This window comes from Danio aesculapii, chromosome 3, assembly GCF_903798145.1.
Source record: "Danio aesculapii chromosome 3, fDanAes4.1, whole genome shotgun sequence".
Classification (NCBI taxonomy): Eukaryota; Metazoa; Chordata; class Actinopteri; order Cypriniformes; family Danionidae; genus Danio; species Danio aesculapii.
This window is the reverse complement of record NC_079437.1, coordinates 50,205,655-50,220,197: the sequence shown is the minus strand read 5'-3', so window position 1 is coordinate 50,220,197 and position 14,543 is coordinate 50,205,655. Positions and strand designations below refer to the sequence as shown.

The following is a 14,543-nucleotide window of genomic DNA, read 5'->3' as shown; positions in this document are numbered from 1 at the left end:
TGATCTGAAACAGCCTCACAATTCCAGGTAATCGGGGCCAGATATCAAAAATAAACTGAGGTTCTCGACAAGATCTTTGTCAGGTAGACAGGTGAGGTGAATTGGGGTAAATTAGCTGAAAACTATTATATAATGTAAAGGGAATTAGTTGCCATTCATTAAAATAAATAAAGAGAAGATAGATAGATAGATAGAAATTTAAAATATGGAGCAATCGTCGCTTTTTTAACATCTAATCAACCATGCCACTTTTAACAGCGCCATTCTACAAAATGTTGCATGCTCAAATTCTGGTGTGACCGAGGCTTTACTGGTGAAATGAAATCAAAACACTTTTATTGTCACATCATCAGCAATGACGAGTGAAAAGCTTAGGTGCTGGCTCCAGACAGTGCAAAATACAGACAGTGCAAAATACAACCGCATACTCCCAAAAAACAAGACAATGTACAATTGGCAATGTTGACAGTAATTGGTAGAAGACAATGAATAGGTGTACACATAGTTGTAGGCAGTATTGTTTTAAGTATGGATTGGTTAAAGTGCAGTGAGGGGTAAGGAAAGAGTTTGTGTGAGGTGTGTCAAGTGTTCATCAGCCTGATAGTCTGTGGAAAAAACTTTCCTTCAGTCGGCTGGTGCGTGACTGGATGCTGCGGAACCATCTGCCTGAAGGTAGCAGAGAAAAAAGTCTATGGCTTGGGTGGCTGAAGTCACTGATGATTCTCTTGGCTTTCCTCATGCACTGCCTGGTGTAGATGTCCTGGAGGAAAGCTCACCTACTACTACACAGCCAGCAGTTAGCACAATCCTATGTAGACCTTTGCAATTGCTGCTGTTTCCGTAGCAGATGGTGATGCAGCCAGTCAGGATGCTCTCCATAGTGCAGGTGTAGAACGAGCGGAGGATGTGGGGGCTCGTTCCGAACCTCCTGAGGCACCTGAGGAAGATGAGGCATTGTTGTGCCTTCCTTAGCATTGAATGTGCAATCAGTGAAGATTGGCGACCAGGCTGGTCAAATTTAGTCATGAAGCCAACAACTCTAAAATTGGCCAATGACTGTAGATTTGAATATAGAACGCAAGCTGCGGTCACATGAAATTTTGTAGTACGGCGCTGCGAAAAGTGATATTTCACTTTTGGGATGGCACAACAATGCACCATTAACTTATTCACTTATTACAAGGCCACATTAATCATTTTAATTGAAATAGTGAATTTAACTCAAGTGTAAGCATATTTAGACCAAACTAAGAACTAAACATACAATAAGTACAGACAAAATACAATATATTACTTCAAATAAAAGAACAGAAAGTCCAGAATAGTCCAGAGGGGTAGAAGTCATGGTTAAAACTTAAATTACAATGTAAATACACATATAATAATAGTTTAGTAAGAACGTTGTAATATAATACACTAAAAACAATGCACAATATCAAATTATTTAGTCTGTTTAGTAGTTTTTTGTTTGCTTGTTTGGATTGTGAAGCTAAGTTCACGTGTGATTCTTATTTTTAATCTACACTTTGGTCTCTACCCCTTCAATTAGATACCACATGTATTGCCCGTACAGAATTGCTGCCAAGAAAGGTTACTGAGCCAGCAACAGAATTGATTGACTTTTCTTAAAATGGACTTTGTATCAATTCAGCTGCCATACAGGAATTGCATATCTTTAATCTGCCTTTCATTGCTGACAAAGCGTATTTGATTTGCTTGTGTGGAAAGCATCCAAGTAGTTTTAGTACTAAAATAATCCTGCCAGTGTGTGAGCTTGGCAGGGTGTGGATTCAACTCTGCTTCATATAAATAGCACTACAGACAGGCAGGTTGGGTCATCTTTGAACATGGCGGCATTAAAGACATGTAGTGCTCTTGTGACAGGGGCCAACCGAGGCTTGGGTTTAGAAATGGTCAAGCAACTCCTGGAGGCTCCTTGCTCAAAAGTTTTTGCTGGATGTCTTGACATAGATGGGCCAAATTCTGAGGTGAGTACTGTTGTGAATTTGAAGAAGAAACAAAACCAGGAGGTATTTTTGGGTATCTTCAAAGCAGAATTCTTTAATGAGAACTTGCCGTTGCTGTGGCATTAATCTAAAAATCTAGTGCAGCCAGGCACTCAGTTTTATATACCAACCCCGTTTCTGGAGACCGCGAATTATGTAGCAGGAGGTACGTATGGCTGCATTTCATTTTTTAAGCGAACGCTGCGGGCGGTATGATGCCGTCCGCTTACCTTTATCTGGAGGGCTTTCCCGCTGCAACCAGTTTGTCCGGTTAGCTCGTCCTGTACGTCGGCAGACTTGAGACGCATGGAGGAGCTGACCATGACGATGATGAGCGGGTTCGAGTCCGGGGAAGGGTGGTTCCAGAAATCAGGTAAGTCTAAAACAGAATCCAAGAAATAAAGCGAAGAAGTTCATAACAGGGTGAGAATGTGGTCAAATCCGAAAACGTGGTAAAAAAAATCAGACGAGGGCTTTTCTTTTTCTGGACGGCTTTGTAAATTGTTGGTTGGGTTTAAGGCGGGCGGGTCAATTGGTAAAATTGGTTGGGTTCAGGGAAGGAGGAGGGTGGGTCGGCCGGCTGACTGGCCAGTCGCCCAGTCAATCATTCAGCCAGTCTGACAGACAGACGTTCGTTCGACAGCGGCCTCTGGTGGGTTTACGCAAGAACAGCGCGGGCAGGAACGGCACTCGCGGGAGACATCTGAGAAGACAAAAAGTCACACACAGCGGCCTCTCGCGGATTTGAGAAAACCAAAAACAGCAAAAATACATACCTCCCGGGACGTATTTCGCCGTCTCCAAAAACGTCCTCGGGACTATGTTTTCAGAATGAGCCTGGGTTGTTAAATACATTTATAAAGGCAGTAAACATACAGGTGGGACAAACCTAAAAACTAAACCTAAACCCAGCCTTTATCTCATCAGCATGATAGTACCTATTCACATGTATAGGTCTTACTTTATTTTTAGACTTCGCCCCCTAGCTCAGCCACTGACCACTCAGCCAAAAACAAAGGCACAGTTGTTGAGACTACCTTTGGCATTTACATCACTTTGCCTCAGCCCGTGCTCAGGAAGGCAATACATTTTAATAGTTCTCACACCTTTGCTGCTATATAAATATCACTGTTAATATGAAACTAAATTAATATATATATATCCTGTACAGACCGGACAGAAGACAGCTGAATAAATCTATACTGATTCCAACCTTGTTAACCTTGAATGAAAAAAAAAGTTTTACCAAAATAGCACTGGAAAATTGTTTGAAAATGCTGACAGAGATATTTTGAGTATTTTTTTTTACAAAGTCACACAATTTTGCTAATTTCACATCTGTCACAGAGAGATGTCACATCCATAACAAACATTTTACCTCATAAATGCAAATATGTGAAATTTGTTCAATATAGAGTGTAAGATTCCATCCACCGGCCCAATGATGGAATCCAGTGACGTGGTCAAAGGAATTCTGCGTGTATGCCTTTTCGGGCACTTCTGGAAAAACTAATTTTACTTCATTAAAATTTATTGACCAATTCCACTTCTGACTTTTAAATTTGCTATTTAAGTTTTTAGCTGATCATATTAGTCATTGTGGTGTAATTTAGATTTTGATTTTTTTATTCTAGATTTAGTTAAATTTAGATTTTTGGGGGGTCTGATATTCTTAATTGAACGTTCATTAGGGACCAGATGCCGCTCATGCCCCGACTGGGTTGCACGGACAGTATGTCGACACTCTGAAGTTAGTCAGAGGATGCAGGATAAACTAATACTCAAATAGTCTGGTTGCCAACTGCTCACTCGTCCTAAAAAAATAGTTGATTTAGCCAATTCCATGCAGTGATTCAATGATTTAAGAGATCTTCATGCTGTCGTGCCAAAATGTTGTACAGTCAAATGCGTCTCCTAATCAAATCTATTATCTATTATTATTCGGAAAACTCCAGAATTAATCAAAAAGGTTAACATTTATTTTGCCAGGCAGGTAAAAGCATCACTAAAAATAAATAAAAAAATGAATACAAAAACACAACTGATCAGCATAACATATAAACACAAGTACAAATACAAGGTTACAAATAATATCATAAAGTCAGCAAACCTGGCAACAGAAGGGACACACAGAGGCTGTGTACAAGGGTTACGTATTTGTTTGGGGTGAAATAAAGTTTATCAAAAGATCTTTATTGTGGATTGTCTTCCTTAGGAGTGAAAAATTACTCACCAGTTTATCTTTAGATAGCCATGAATATCTATTGGAAGGATGTTCTGAGCATATTCTCGCGTCCACTTTTCCAAATTTCAGAATTTTTATTCTTTTAATGCAGGAGATAATTGTTTGAGTAAAATACTTCCTTACAAGAGCCAACTCTTATGTGTTTGATTAGTATTATTTATTTTGGGTTGTTCAGTTTAATTCACAGAATTTCTACGAAGTATGTTGTATACTGTGTGTTGTAAATTTGACTGCAAATGTCACATCCATAACATTGCAATTGCTCATTTGATTCAGGCACTAATGGAGCTGGCCAAAAAGCATCCAGGAGTCATCACCCTGGAGCACCTTGGTAAATGTTTGTTCATGTTTTAAAATGAAAGTTCTGAAGTTCTGAAAATACACTTTACGACTGTAATTTTTGATCCCCAGATGTTTCTGATCCATCCAGTATCAAAGAATCTGCCAAGAAAGTGGGTTCTCTACTAGGGGAGAAGGGTTTGAACCTACTTGTGAATAATGCCGGAGTTTTGCCACCAAAATCCATGTTTACCGCCACTTTTGAAGACATGATCAACGCCTTCAACACCAACATGATTGGTCCATTATTTGTCATTAGGGTAAGGAAAAGAGATAGTAAGGCAAATCTAAAACACTTTATTTCTGGCAATATCTGAAACTCTTTCTTGTGGATCTATTAAATTAGGAGTACCTGCCTTATCTTCGAGCAGCAGCTAAAGTCAGTGGCAAATCAGGGATGTCATCTGATAAAGCAGCTGTGATCAACATCTCCTCGAATGCAGCATCCATGAGCATTGTTCCATCACTGCTAGGACCATTCCCATTCTTCCCATACAGTATCAGCAAGGTATACAAGAACACACACACAAATCTGGAACTGAAAAAGAAAATCTGAATTATGTTCAGTGACGAAATCATTAATTTCTCTTTGTGCATCTCTCAGGCAGCTCTCAACATGTTAACAGTGTATACCGCTATGGAGTTAAAGACCGATGAGATCCTCTGCATTTCCATTCACCCAGGATGGGTGAGGACAGACATGGGAGGAGACAAGGTGGTACATCTAGTTTTACCTTAAAATTAAGTTTGCCTTTATTATTGGTTCCTCTTACAACAACATTGTCAAAGTGATCCTTTAGTCCAGCGGTGACCAACCTTGTTCCTGGAGATCTACCATCTACCTTCCTGCAGATTTCAGTTGCACCCCATATCAAACACACCTGCCTGTAATTGACCCTTTGCTAAGCCATACCCAAAAACCACCACCCATTAATCGTGGCTTAGCAACCGTAGCTATGCGCAGGGGCTCTGTCAAGCTTTCGAGCGAGGGAAACAGGCAAAAGCGTTGTGCATATGGATTGTGCAAATCTGACACCTGGTATCCTAAAAGTTTAGATGGGATGGTGGAATTTTTTCCCTTTTCAAAACCTTTCAAGCTGTGTCAGGGGGGCGCTAATGAAGCAGAGTTAAGTTGGTTTTGTTTTGATATTCCTGACACATTTAGTGAGAGACCGACGGCAATAGCTCACACTCCTCTTACTCTAAACAGATCTAAACTGAGTTTCCTACAAAAATACAAAGCAGGTTATGTTTCCCAGCTGTCTTTTTCTTTTTTTTTTCGCTCGATATTATGAGCAATGCTCCGTTTAAGCCTTCGCCATAGTAACTTAGTCATACTAATAACGAATAGGTCATAGTGAGTTATTGATCCGGAAAATACGAATCTGTTGCTAACTATACTGAACTTCATATTTCCATCTATTTCAAGCTATGAATATTCAGAATTACAAATCAACAGAACAAAACCACCAAGTTTTGGTGGTCTAACCACCAGAGGTCGCTGGTAAACACTCACACATACATAGGACTACAAATGTGCTTGCAAATGGACTACATATTCAGTCATGCAACACACACACAAACAACCGGTTCCTGATCCTGACTGATTGCATACACACAGCTGATGCTGCTCAAGTACTGATTACACACACAAATATACAGCTCAGATTGAGACACTCAGGGCTGAGTATTGTTTAGCTGTTACTGTCTTTACGAAAGTGTTTCTCTTTGTTTCCTGTTTTTTTTTTATATATATCTTGGACTGTTTATCGTGTTTTGACCCTTTGCTGCCTGCCCTGAACCTTTTGCCTGTTTTTGGATTACGCTTCTGGACTTCCTACTACACCATTAATGCTGGTTTTTGATCCCTGCCTGTCTGACCATTCTCTTAATAAAGCTGCATTTGGAACTACTCTGGTTTGCGTAGCATCCATACGCAACAATAGGTAGGGCCAGGTGGAATCTGCAGACTTTTTTTTTTTTTTTTTTTTTTTTTTTTTTTTTTTTTTTTTTGAATTTTAAAAACTGAATAAATATAGATTTACACACATTTACTCAAGATAAGAAACAGAATAAATGAAGGGTTAAAAATCTGCAGAATTATGCACGTGCAGATTCCGTGTGGGTTCTGGCTGCTCATTCTATGAATGAACTATGTAGAAGCACTGTCCATGCGTGTTACCTCGTCGGTTAGTAACGCTATATTTCATTGCACAACAACAGTCTATCAGGCTTTTTGGCTAAAAATAAAGAAGTCAATGGTTTAATTGGTTATTATTATTTTTATTATTTTATTATTTTTAAATTTCACCTCTCCTGCTGTGCATGAACTAAGCTGTTGAATGGTCCGTGTATGAGGTGGCTAGGCTAAGCTAGCTTCAATTTTGATTGAATTATTCTCTAATCAGTTGCCTATTATGTCATGAATATACCCCTGTAATGCACACTGCAGTCCTTTTTTGTCTGGCGTTTTCAGATATCTCACCTGTTCACCAAATATGACTAATCCCTGGCAATGTGTGACACTGGCGCATACACATTGTAAAAGCCGTGCCATGCACAAAAAAGCTTGACAGGCGTAGCAACAGTAACTAAGGAGGGTGGGGCTTAGCGAAGGGTCAATTATCAAGTCCTAATTCTTCAGGTCCTAATTAAATGGTTCAGGTGTGCTTGATCAGGGTTGGAGCTGAACTCTCCAGTAAGGTATATCTCTAGGTACACGGTTGAGCACCCCTGCTTTAATCTTTAAGCCTGTTTCACACCGCAAGTGCAAGCAGCGTGTGAGCAGAGCATGAGTAGCGCGTGTTTTTTCTGCATCCATGTTAACAGATTATAGCTTTCATACCACACGCAGAAGCAGCACGTCAGTGCGAAAGCGTGAGCGTCGCCGTCTATTTTTGCCGTGCTGCTCACGCTCGCAGTGCATTGTTAATGACGACCAAAACTCATTGAATGACAGTAAAAAGTAGCAATTTTGCCCAATAAATGCATCAATAATATCAGCTGATTTATAGTCAATCAAATGAACTTAAGCGAATAAAAATGGCAACAAATATTTATTTAGGCCCGAACTACAAAACCAAATGAAAGTATCAGTTTTACTTAAGTTGCACACTAGTGTTGCAGAAGAGGGGAAATAGAAGTGGCCGCTTTAAGACTGCTATTTACAGGCGTTGTAGTCCATAGAGAAATGTATTGTGGGTAGTGTAGTTCGACATGCATGCTGGAAGATCGCTGTGTGCTGTGCAGTTGAAGCAGAGGAAGAAAGTTTTATTCGGCTTTGTTTTTATGAAGGGCATGCATTGATTATTTTTGTCCGTCTCATCCTTTGCACAAGCATGAATTAATGATCTGTTACTTTGCCGCTGGACATTGCTGAAGCAGAGAAAGTAACACTAGCTTGATCATGTATAAATATCATTAGAACTATATTGTATAAATGTTATTATAACTAGGCCTACAACATCCTGACACTCAAAAACTAAATGAAATGAGAGTCGGTGTGAAAGGCAAATGCCTGCGTGCTGCTTCTGCTCTCCATACGTGCTGCTCACACTCTGCTTTCGCTTGCGGTGTGAAACAGGCGTAATGCTGCATTCACACCAGACACAGCACCTGCGATAAATTGAGTAAATAGACACATGAATATTTTGAGTTTACTCCACTCATTCGCGTGTCAAATTCACTTCACAATAGATGCGGTATTCGCGTCATGAACAGGGCATCTGTCTGCCCGGTGACTCTAGCTTTGTTGCTAAATGGCTAACATGTATTTTATTGAGAGAGTACTGTAGCTGTGCTTTAAAACAGCTTAGGTTTGTTCGGCGCCATGTCAGATCCACTAGATCCTTTCAGAGGTGCACCCAGCTCTGTGAGTTCATTAACTCCTCCAGAAACTACACCTGGATGATGGAGGCTTTTGCGGGGCTTCAGACTGAGCCAATCCCAGTTTGATGGGCTGTTGTCCGGTGTCGGCAAGAGGATTTCCCCTCCGGACACCAACAACAGGCACTACGTCAAAATCATGTCCCTAGAAGTGAAAGCTCCTGATTGGTTAATGTGCCGTGAATGTCTGCTGAAGTTCAGATTTTCCAACTCGAGCAATTCGCATGTTAAGCACGTCAAACACGCAAAACGCTCAACTCACACCTCTTTGTTCACACTTAACTGAATTTAACAAGTTCAATCACTTGCGCTTGATGCTTCATCCATGTCTGGTGTGAATGCAGCTTTAGTGATCCTTTAGTGAAAATGACTAAAACACATGGTGTACAATGTATGCACAAATCAGTCTTATTATTTGAAAGTGCATTATTTTATGAGAAACCAAAAGCACACAAGTACATTTGAAGTTTGCTTATAGGTTTAATTATAGGTTAAACCTTTGACATGCACGACAAACAGACAAACAGGTGAGATCAGTTTTGTCTGGTCCCTGAATCGTAAAATGACAGTTTTCAGTGAGTCATATGATCAGCTGCTAGATTCAAATCTGCTTTCCCATGATGACTTACACCGAGCTAGAGAATGATGTGCATGGCGCTTGAGTAAAAAAATGACAATTTATTAGTGTTTTCAATACACTCATAATTACTAGCAAAACAAATCATTTATGATGTTTAAATACACATTGGTGTTTATGTAGATTAAAATAATAATTATTTATTTTCACAGTTAAACAGCTACTTACGTTCATGTCAACATTCTTATTCTGGCTTATTCTGAAAACGTAGCCCTATATACGTTTCTGGACATCGCGAATTATGTAGCCAGAAGTACGTATGGCTGCATTTCATTTTTAAAATGAATGCTACGAAGCATTATGATGCCATTAATTTTCACGTTTACCAGCTGACAGCTTAACTCTGCATGGACGGCTTTCCCACTGTTACCAGTTTGTCCAGCTAGCTCGCCATGTATGTCTGGCGAAGAATGGTTCCAGAAAGCAGGTTAATAAAGTAAACAAGTAAATAACCAGATGAGAATATGGTAAACTCTAAAAATAGGGTAAACATTAGGCGAGGGTTTTTCTTTCTCTGAATTCTTTTTTTAAATTATCCGTTGGGTTTAGGGAAGTGGGTGGGCACGTCCATCGGTGCTTTTGAAAATACTATTGGTTGGGTTTAGGGAAGGAGGACGAGTGGGTCAGCAGCCTCTGGTGGATTTACACGAGAAGAGCAGGCGCAAATGGCACTCGCGATTTAAGATGTCAATAAGCGTACACGTGGTTCTCTAGTGGATTCATGAAAACAAAAACTGCATAAAAACGTTGCTACTGGGACTTGTTTGGTGCACTCCAGAAATGTATCTAGAGGTACGTTTTCAGAATGAGCCTAGGTTGGTTTATGTTCCTACTGAAAAAAACAGCTTAAACCAGCCTAGGCTGGTTATAGCTGGTTGACCAGCCTGGTTTTAGAGGGGTTTTGGCCATTTCCAGCCTGGTCTTAGCTGGTCAGGCTGGAAGATGGATGGATTTCTGTAAATGCGTATTTGCAATATGGGGGGTCTTTTAAGCCCAAATAAATGGCATGATGATTGAGTCAAGAAGCTTGAAAAAGATACCGCTATATTTATAGGCAGGTTTTTAAAAAGGTATAGGAGTTGGGGTAAAGTGACCATTTTAATTGCATTAATTTTGCCAATCATAAAAAGCGGAAGGAGTCTCCATCGTAGAATGTTTTTCAATTTGTCGATCTTGGCAAAAAAATTTTGTTTAAATATCTGCGTAGTGTTTTTTGGAACCACAATGCCAAGGTATGTAAAGTAGCCTTCTACTATTTTAAAAGGTAAGGGTCCAGCCTGGCTGGAGCTTGTTTGTCTAGCAAGTGACATAAATGACAGAGATTTTTCCAAAAGCATTAATATAATTTAACAAATGGGGAACTGATTTGGCTGGGTCAGACAGATATATTAATAGGTTGTCAGCATATAGGCTAACCAAAGCTTCCTCATTTCCAATCTGTATGCCATGTATTTGTGGGTGACTTCTAATACCTACGGCCAGTGGTTCCAATGCAATATCAAAAAGGAGAGGGGTCCTTGCCTGACTCCTCTACACAATTCAAATGATTTGGAGTTTGTCAGAATGGATGAGCGAGGACACAAATATAAAATATTTACCTACTTGATGAAACAACTTCCAAACCCAAAGTGTTCAAGTGCTTTCAGCATGAATGGCCTCTCTATTTGATCAAACGCTTTTTGGGCATCTAGTGAAATAATTGCACCTGAGGTTTCTTTAATACAATCCCTATATAGGATGTATAAGGCGAACATTGCAGAAAGAAAGAGGTGGGCACAGAGAGCTGAGTTAATTTGGACAGGAGAAGTTTTGGGATGATAGTGTTAAACGCCGAGCTGAAGTCAACAAACAAGATCCTCACATAGGTCCCTGGTCTGTCTAGGTGTTGCAGAACATAATGCAGTCCCATATTTACTGCATCATCCACAGACCTGTTTGCTCTGTCGGCAAACTGAAGAGAGTCCAGTGAGGGTTCAGTGATGTCCTTCAGGTGGGCCAGCACCAGTTTTTTAAAAGACTTCATGACCACAGATGTTAGTGCCACCGGTCTGTAGTCATTTAGTCCTGTAAGTTTGGGTTTATTTGGGATGGGGATGATGATAGAGGGTTTGAGGCAGGAGGGCACTTCACACAGCTCCAGTGATCTGTTGAAGATCAGGGTGAAGATGGGGGCCAGTTGGTCAGCACAGGATTTTAAACAGGCTGGTGTTATAAAATCTGGGCCTGGTGCTTTTTTTCATCTTCTGTTTCCAGAAGACCTGGCGCACCTCCTCTTCACTGAACTGAAGTGCAAGTATGGGGGAGGCGGGGGGTGGTGGAGGTATTAATGGTGGCATGAAGAGCAGTTCAGAGTGGGTGTGGGGGGTTTTCTCAAACCGGCAGTAAAACTCATTCAGGTTGTTTGCAAGTCGTTCGTTGTCTGCAGTGCTAGGGAATGGTGTCTTGTAGTTTTTGATGTTTTTCAGACGGATGCTGAGTCGTTGGAAGAGAACTGACTCCTTAGTTTCTCAGAATAGTTCCTTTTTGCAACTCTGATCTCCTTTTCCAGTGTGTATTTGGCCTGCTTATACAAAGCTCTCTCCTCATTCCTGTAAGCAACCTCCTTGGCCTGACATAGCTGTCTGAGTTTTACAGTGAACCATGGTTTGTCATTGTTGTATGTGAGTTGAGTCCTGGTAGGAATGCACACGTCTTCACAGAAACTGATATAATATGTTACAGTCTCTGTGAGCTCATCCAGATCATTTGCAGCAGCTTCAAAAACACTCCAATCAGTGAGGTCGAAACAGGCTTGTAGATCCAGCTCTGTTTCGTTAGTCCATCTTTTCAAAGATCTTAATACAGGTTTGGCTGTTTTCAGTTTCTGTCTGTATGTTGGAATGAGATGAATCAAACAATGGTCAGAGTGTCCCAAAGCTGCTCGTTAGACGGAGCGGTATGCATCCTTTATTGTGGTGTAGCAGTGATCCAATATATTACTGTCTCTTGTGGGACTTGTAACATGCTGTCTATATTTTGGCAGTTCACGGGATAGTTTTGCTTTGTTAAAATCCCCGAGAATGATTAAAACAGAGTCTGGGTGTTGTTGCTCTATTACCGTGATCTGATCAGCTAGTTTCTGTATCGCCAGGCTCGCGTGCGCGTGCGGAGGAATGTAAACACTGACGAGGATGAACGAGCAAAACTCGCACGGGGAGTAAAAAGGCTTACAGTTAATAAATAGTGCTTCGAGATCTGGACAGCACATCTTCTTTAAAACTGTTACATCTGTACACCACCTTTCATTGATGTAAAAGCACATCCCGCCACCGCGCGATTTCCGCGTGGATTCTTCGTCACGATCCGCTCTGAACAGCTGATACGCTCTGAAAGCGTTTGAGTCCAACAATTCGTCTCTGGTGAAACTAATTGTAGGAATGTGACTCGAGACAGGACAAACTAACAAAAACACTAACACTACTGCAGAGCACGACACAGGGGCGGCCATCGTCATCGGCGCCATCTTGGAAAGACAGCCTGGGAGCAGTAGGGCCAGAGAAGATAGCCTCCAGAGAATGAAAGGAGCAGAACAGGAAAAGAGGCATACCAGGAAAAGAACAGCCCAGGAAAAGAGGCAGACCAGGAAAAGAAACAGGCCAGGAAAAGAGGCAGAGAAAAGTTTTCCAGCTATTTTGTCTCTTTCTTGACCATGTGACCAAAGCCCAAATACTGAGACATTCAAACTGACCAATCAACATGTGACCACATCGTAAAACCTCCAAAGTCCACACACCCTGATCTTATCAGTATCTGCCTTTGGAGTCAGTATGGACTTTCTTAAGTCAAAAAGACATGTTTTGTCAAATAAACAAATGCATACGATAATTTAGCCTCTAACAAAGTAAAGATGAATTGAATTGTTGCGTTGGTGTCGTGTAGTACGATGTTTAGTGTCTAGTTTCATGCGAGTATGTGGTCAATGAGTTCTCTCGTTGGCTGCGTACTCTAGTCCTGTTTGTATGTGAGCACATGGCTTGTGTCTTTTGTCCATCGTGTTGTTCTACCCACCTTGTTATTCTTTTTTCAATCGTTATGTTCGCCTGTCCGCTTGTCTGTTTATTGGTTCCTAGTGTGTTCTGTCATGTGCCGGTCCGTTGTCGTTGATACAGATCTCATTGAGGTCCTATTATTGAGGATGTAGTTGAGTTTGTTGTCATGTCTGTCGTGCCAAATCCTGTTGTCTAGTATAGTGTGAATTAATGCTATGTTTTTCCACCACTGGAATATTTGAGTTGTTTTGTTTTCTTTTTGTTAATCAAAGTACTTTGTTTCCTGCAATTGGGTCCACGCCTCATCTCCTCCAACCCCATACTCTGAAAACCCATGCATTTTATGTAAAAACCCAATCAATATACTTTGTGAAACAAAAAATAGATGTCATAAGCCCACGTCTTGACCCTAGTCAGAAACCAGTACATCACATAAAAGTGACAATAACAACTATCGCAGGCTTGCAAGCTTGCATTAGTGCTTGCAGAAGATACATGTGGTACAAATCTGCTCCATTTTTTTTCTCTGAGCCAGAATTACAGCACCACATACTGTTATGGAATATATACAAGTCAATTCAGTGGTTACCTCTGTGCACAGATATTTTTTAGATGACTCCATGTCTCCACAAACATAAATGCAGCCTAAAACACAAGTGCACACTGATTGAGGTCATAATATGAAGTGCATGTAAATCCCTGTTTGTCCACCAGGCACCACTCAACACTAAAGAAAGTGTGGAGGGGATGCTGCGGGTCATTGGCAGCCTTACTGAGAAGCAGCACGGTGGATACATGGACTACACTGGAAAAACATTGACCTGGTAAACCACAAGATACAAACAAAACAAAATATCTCCCCAAAGGGATGATCTGGATTCCATGTTTTGTCCCTCTTTTTAGGTAATAGGCACTTCTGTTATGAAATCTTCATAACCTTCAATAAAATCTTATCAAACAAAACAGCAATATAGTGTAATTATTTTGTTGTTGTTTCCTGAAATTCATCATAAAGTAATCACATGACACCATATATAACTTGTTTTATGTTTATATAACTTATTTGTGACATAACTTTTCACAATTATGAATTGACATTTTGTTATATGTCAGTCACATTTACATTACTGTTTATAGAAGCCTTTGACTAGCAACATAGATTATATTCAAGTTTAAAGAATTCTGAATGTTGGAGATACAGATTTACAATATTTATGCACCATCACTGTGATGTTTATCATATTGTATTGTATTACAATATTTGAGCGTTACAAGGGAGCGTGGCTAAGAGCTGTGTTGGCATCACACAGCAACATCCCCCTCTCCCTTGTGAAGCTAATATAAAATTAACTGAAACTGCAATTCATGGAAATTGTTCTAGGCCTGGCTCCATATTAGAGCAC

General features: G+C 40.4%; 1 protein-coding gene across 1 annotated transcript; it reads left to right on the top strand.

The window, feature by feature from the left end:
• The first annotated feature begins 1,821 nt into the window (after positions 1-1,821).
• LOC130221634 (C-factor-like) lies at positions 1,822-14,105 on the top strand. The gene is made up of 6 exons (XM_056454192.1): positions 1,822-1,988; positions 4,528-4,582; positions 4,663-4,850; positions 4,937-5,098; positions 5,195-5,305; positions 13,855-14,105. The coding sequence occupies exons 1-6, from the start codon at positions 1,848-1,850 to the stop codon at positions 13,966-13,968; spliced, it is 771 nt and encodes a 256-aa protein (XP_056310167.1). The 5' UTR covers positions 1,822-1,847; the 3' UTR covers positions 13,969-14,105.
• Positions 14,106-14,543: the final 438 nt, after the last annotated feature.

Coding starts and splice junctions, on each gene's coding strand:
- LOC130221634 (XM_056454192.1), top strand. CDS start 1,848: ATGGCGGCATTAAAGACATGTAGTGCTCTTGTGACAGGGGCCAACCGA. Junction 4,851..4,936: donor GTCCATTATTTGTCATTAGG/GTAAGGAAAAGA, acceptor CTATTAAATTAG/GAGTACCTGCCTTATCTTCG. Junction 5,306..13,854: donor CAGACATGGGAGGAGACAAG/GTGGTACATCTA, acceptor TTTGTCCACCAG/GCACCACTCAACACTAAAGA.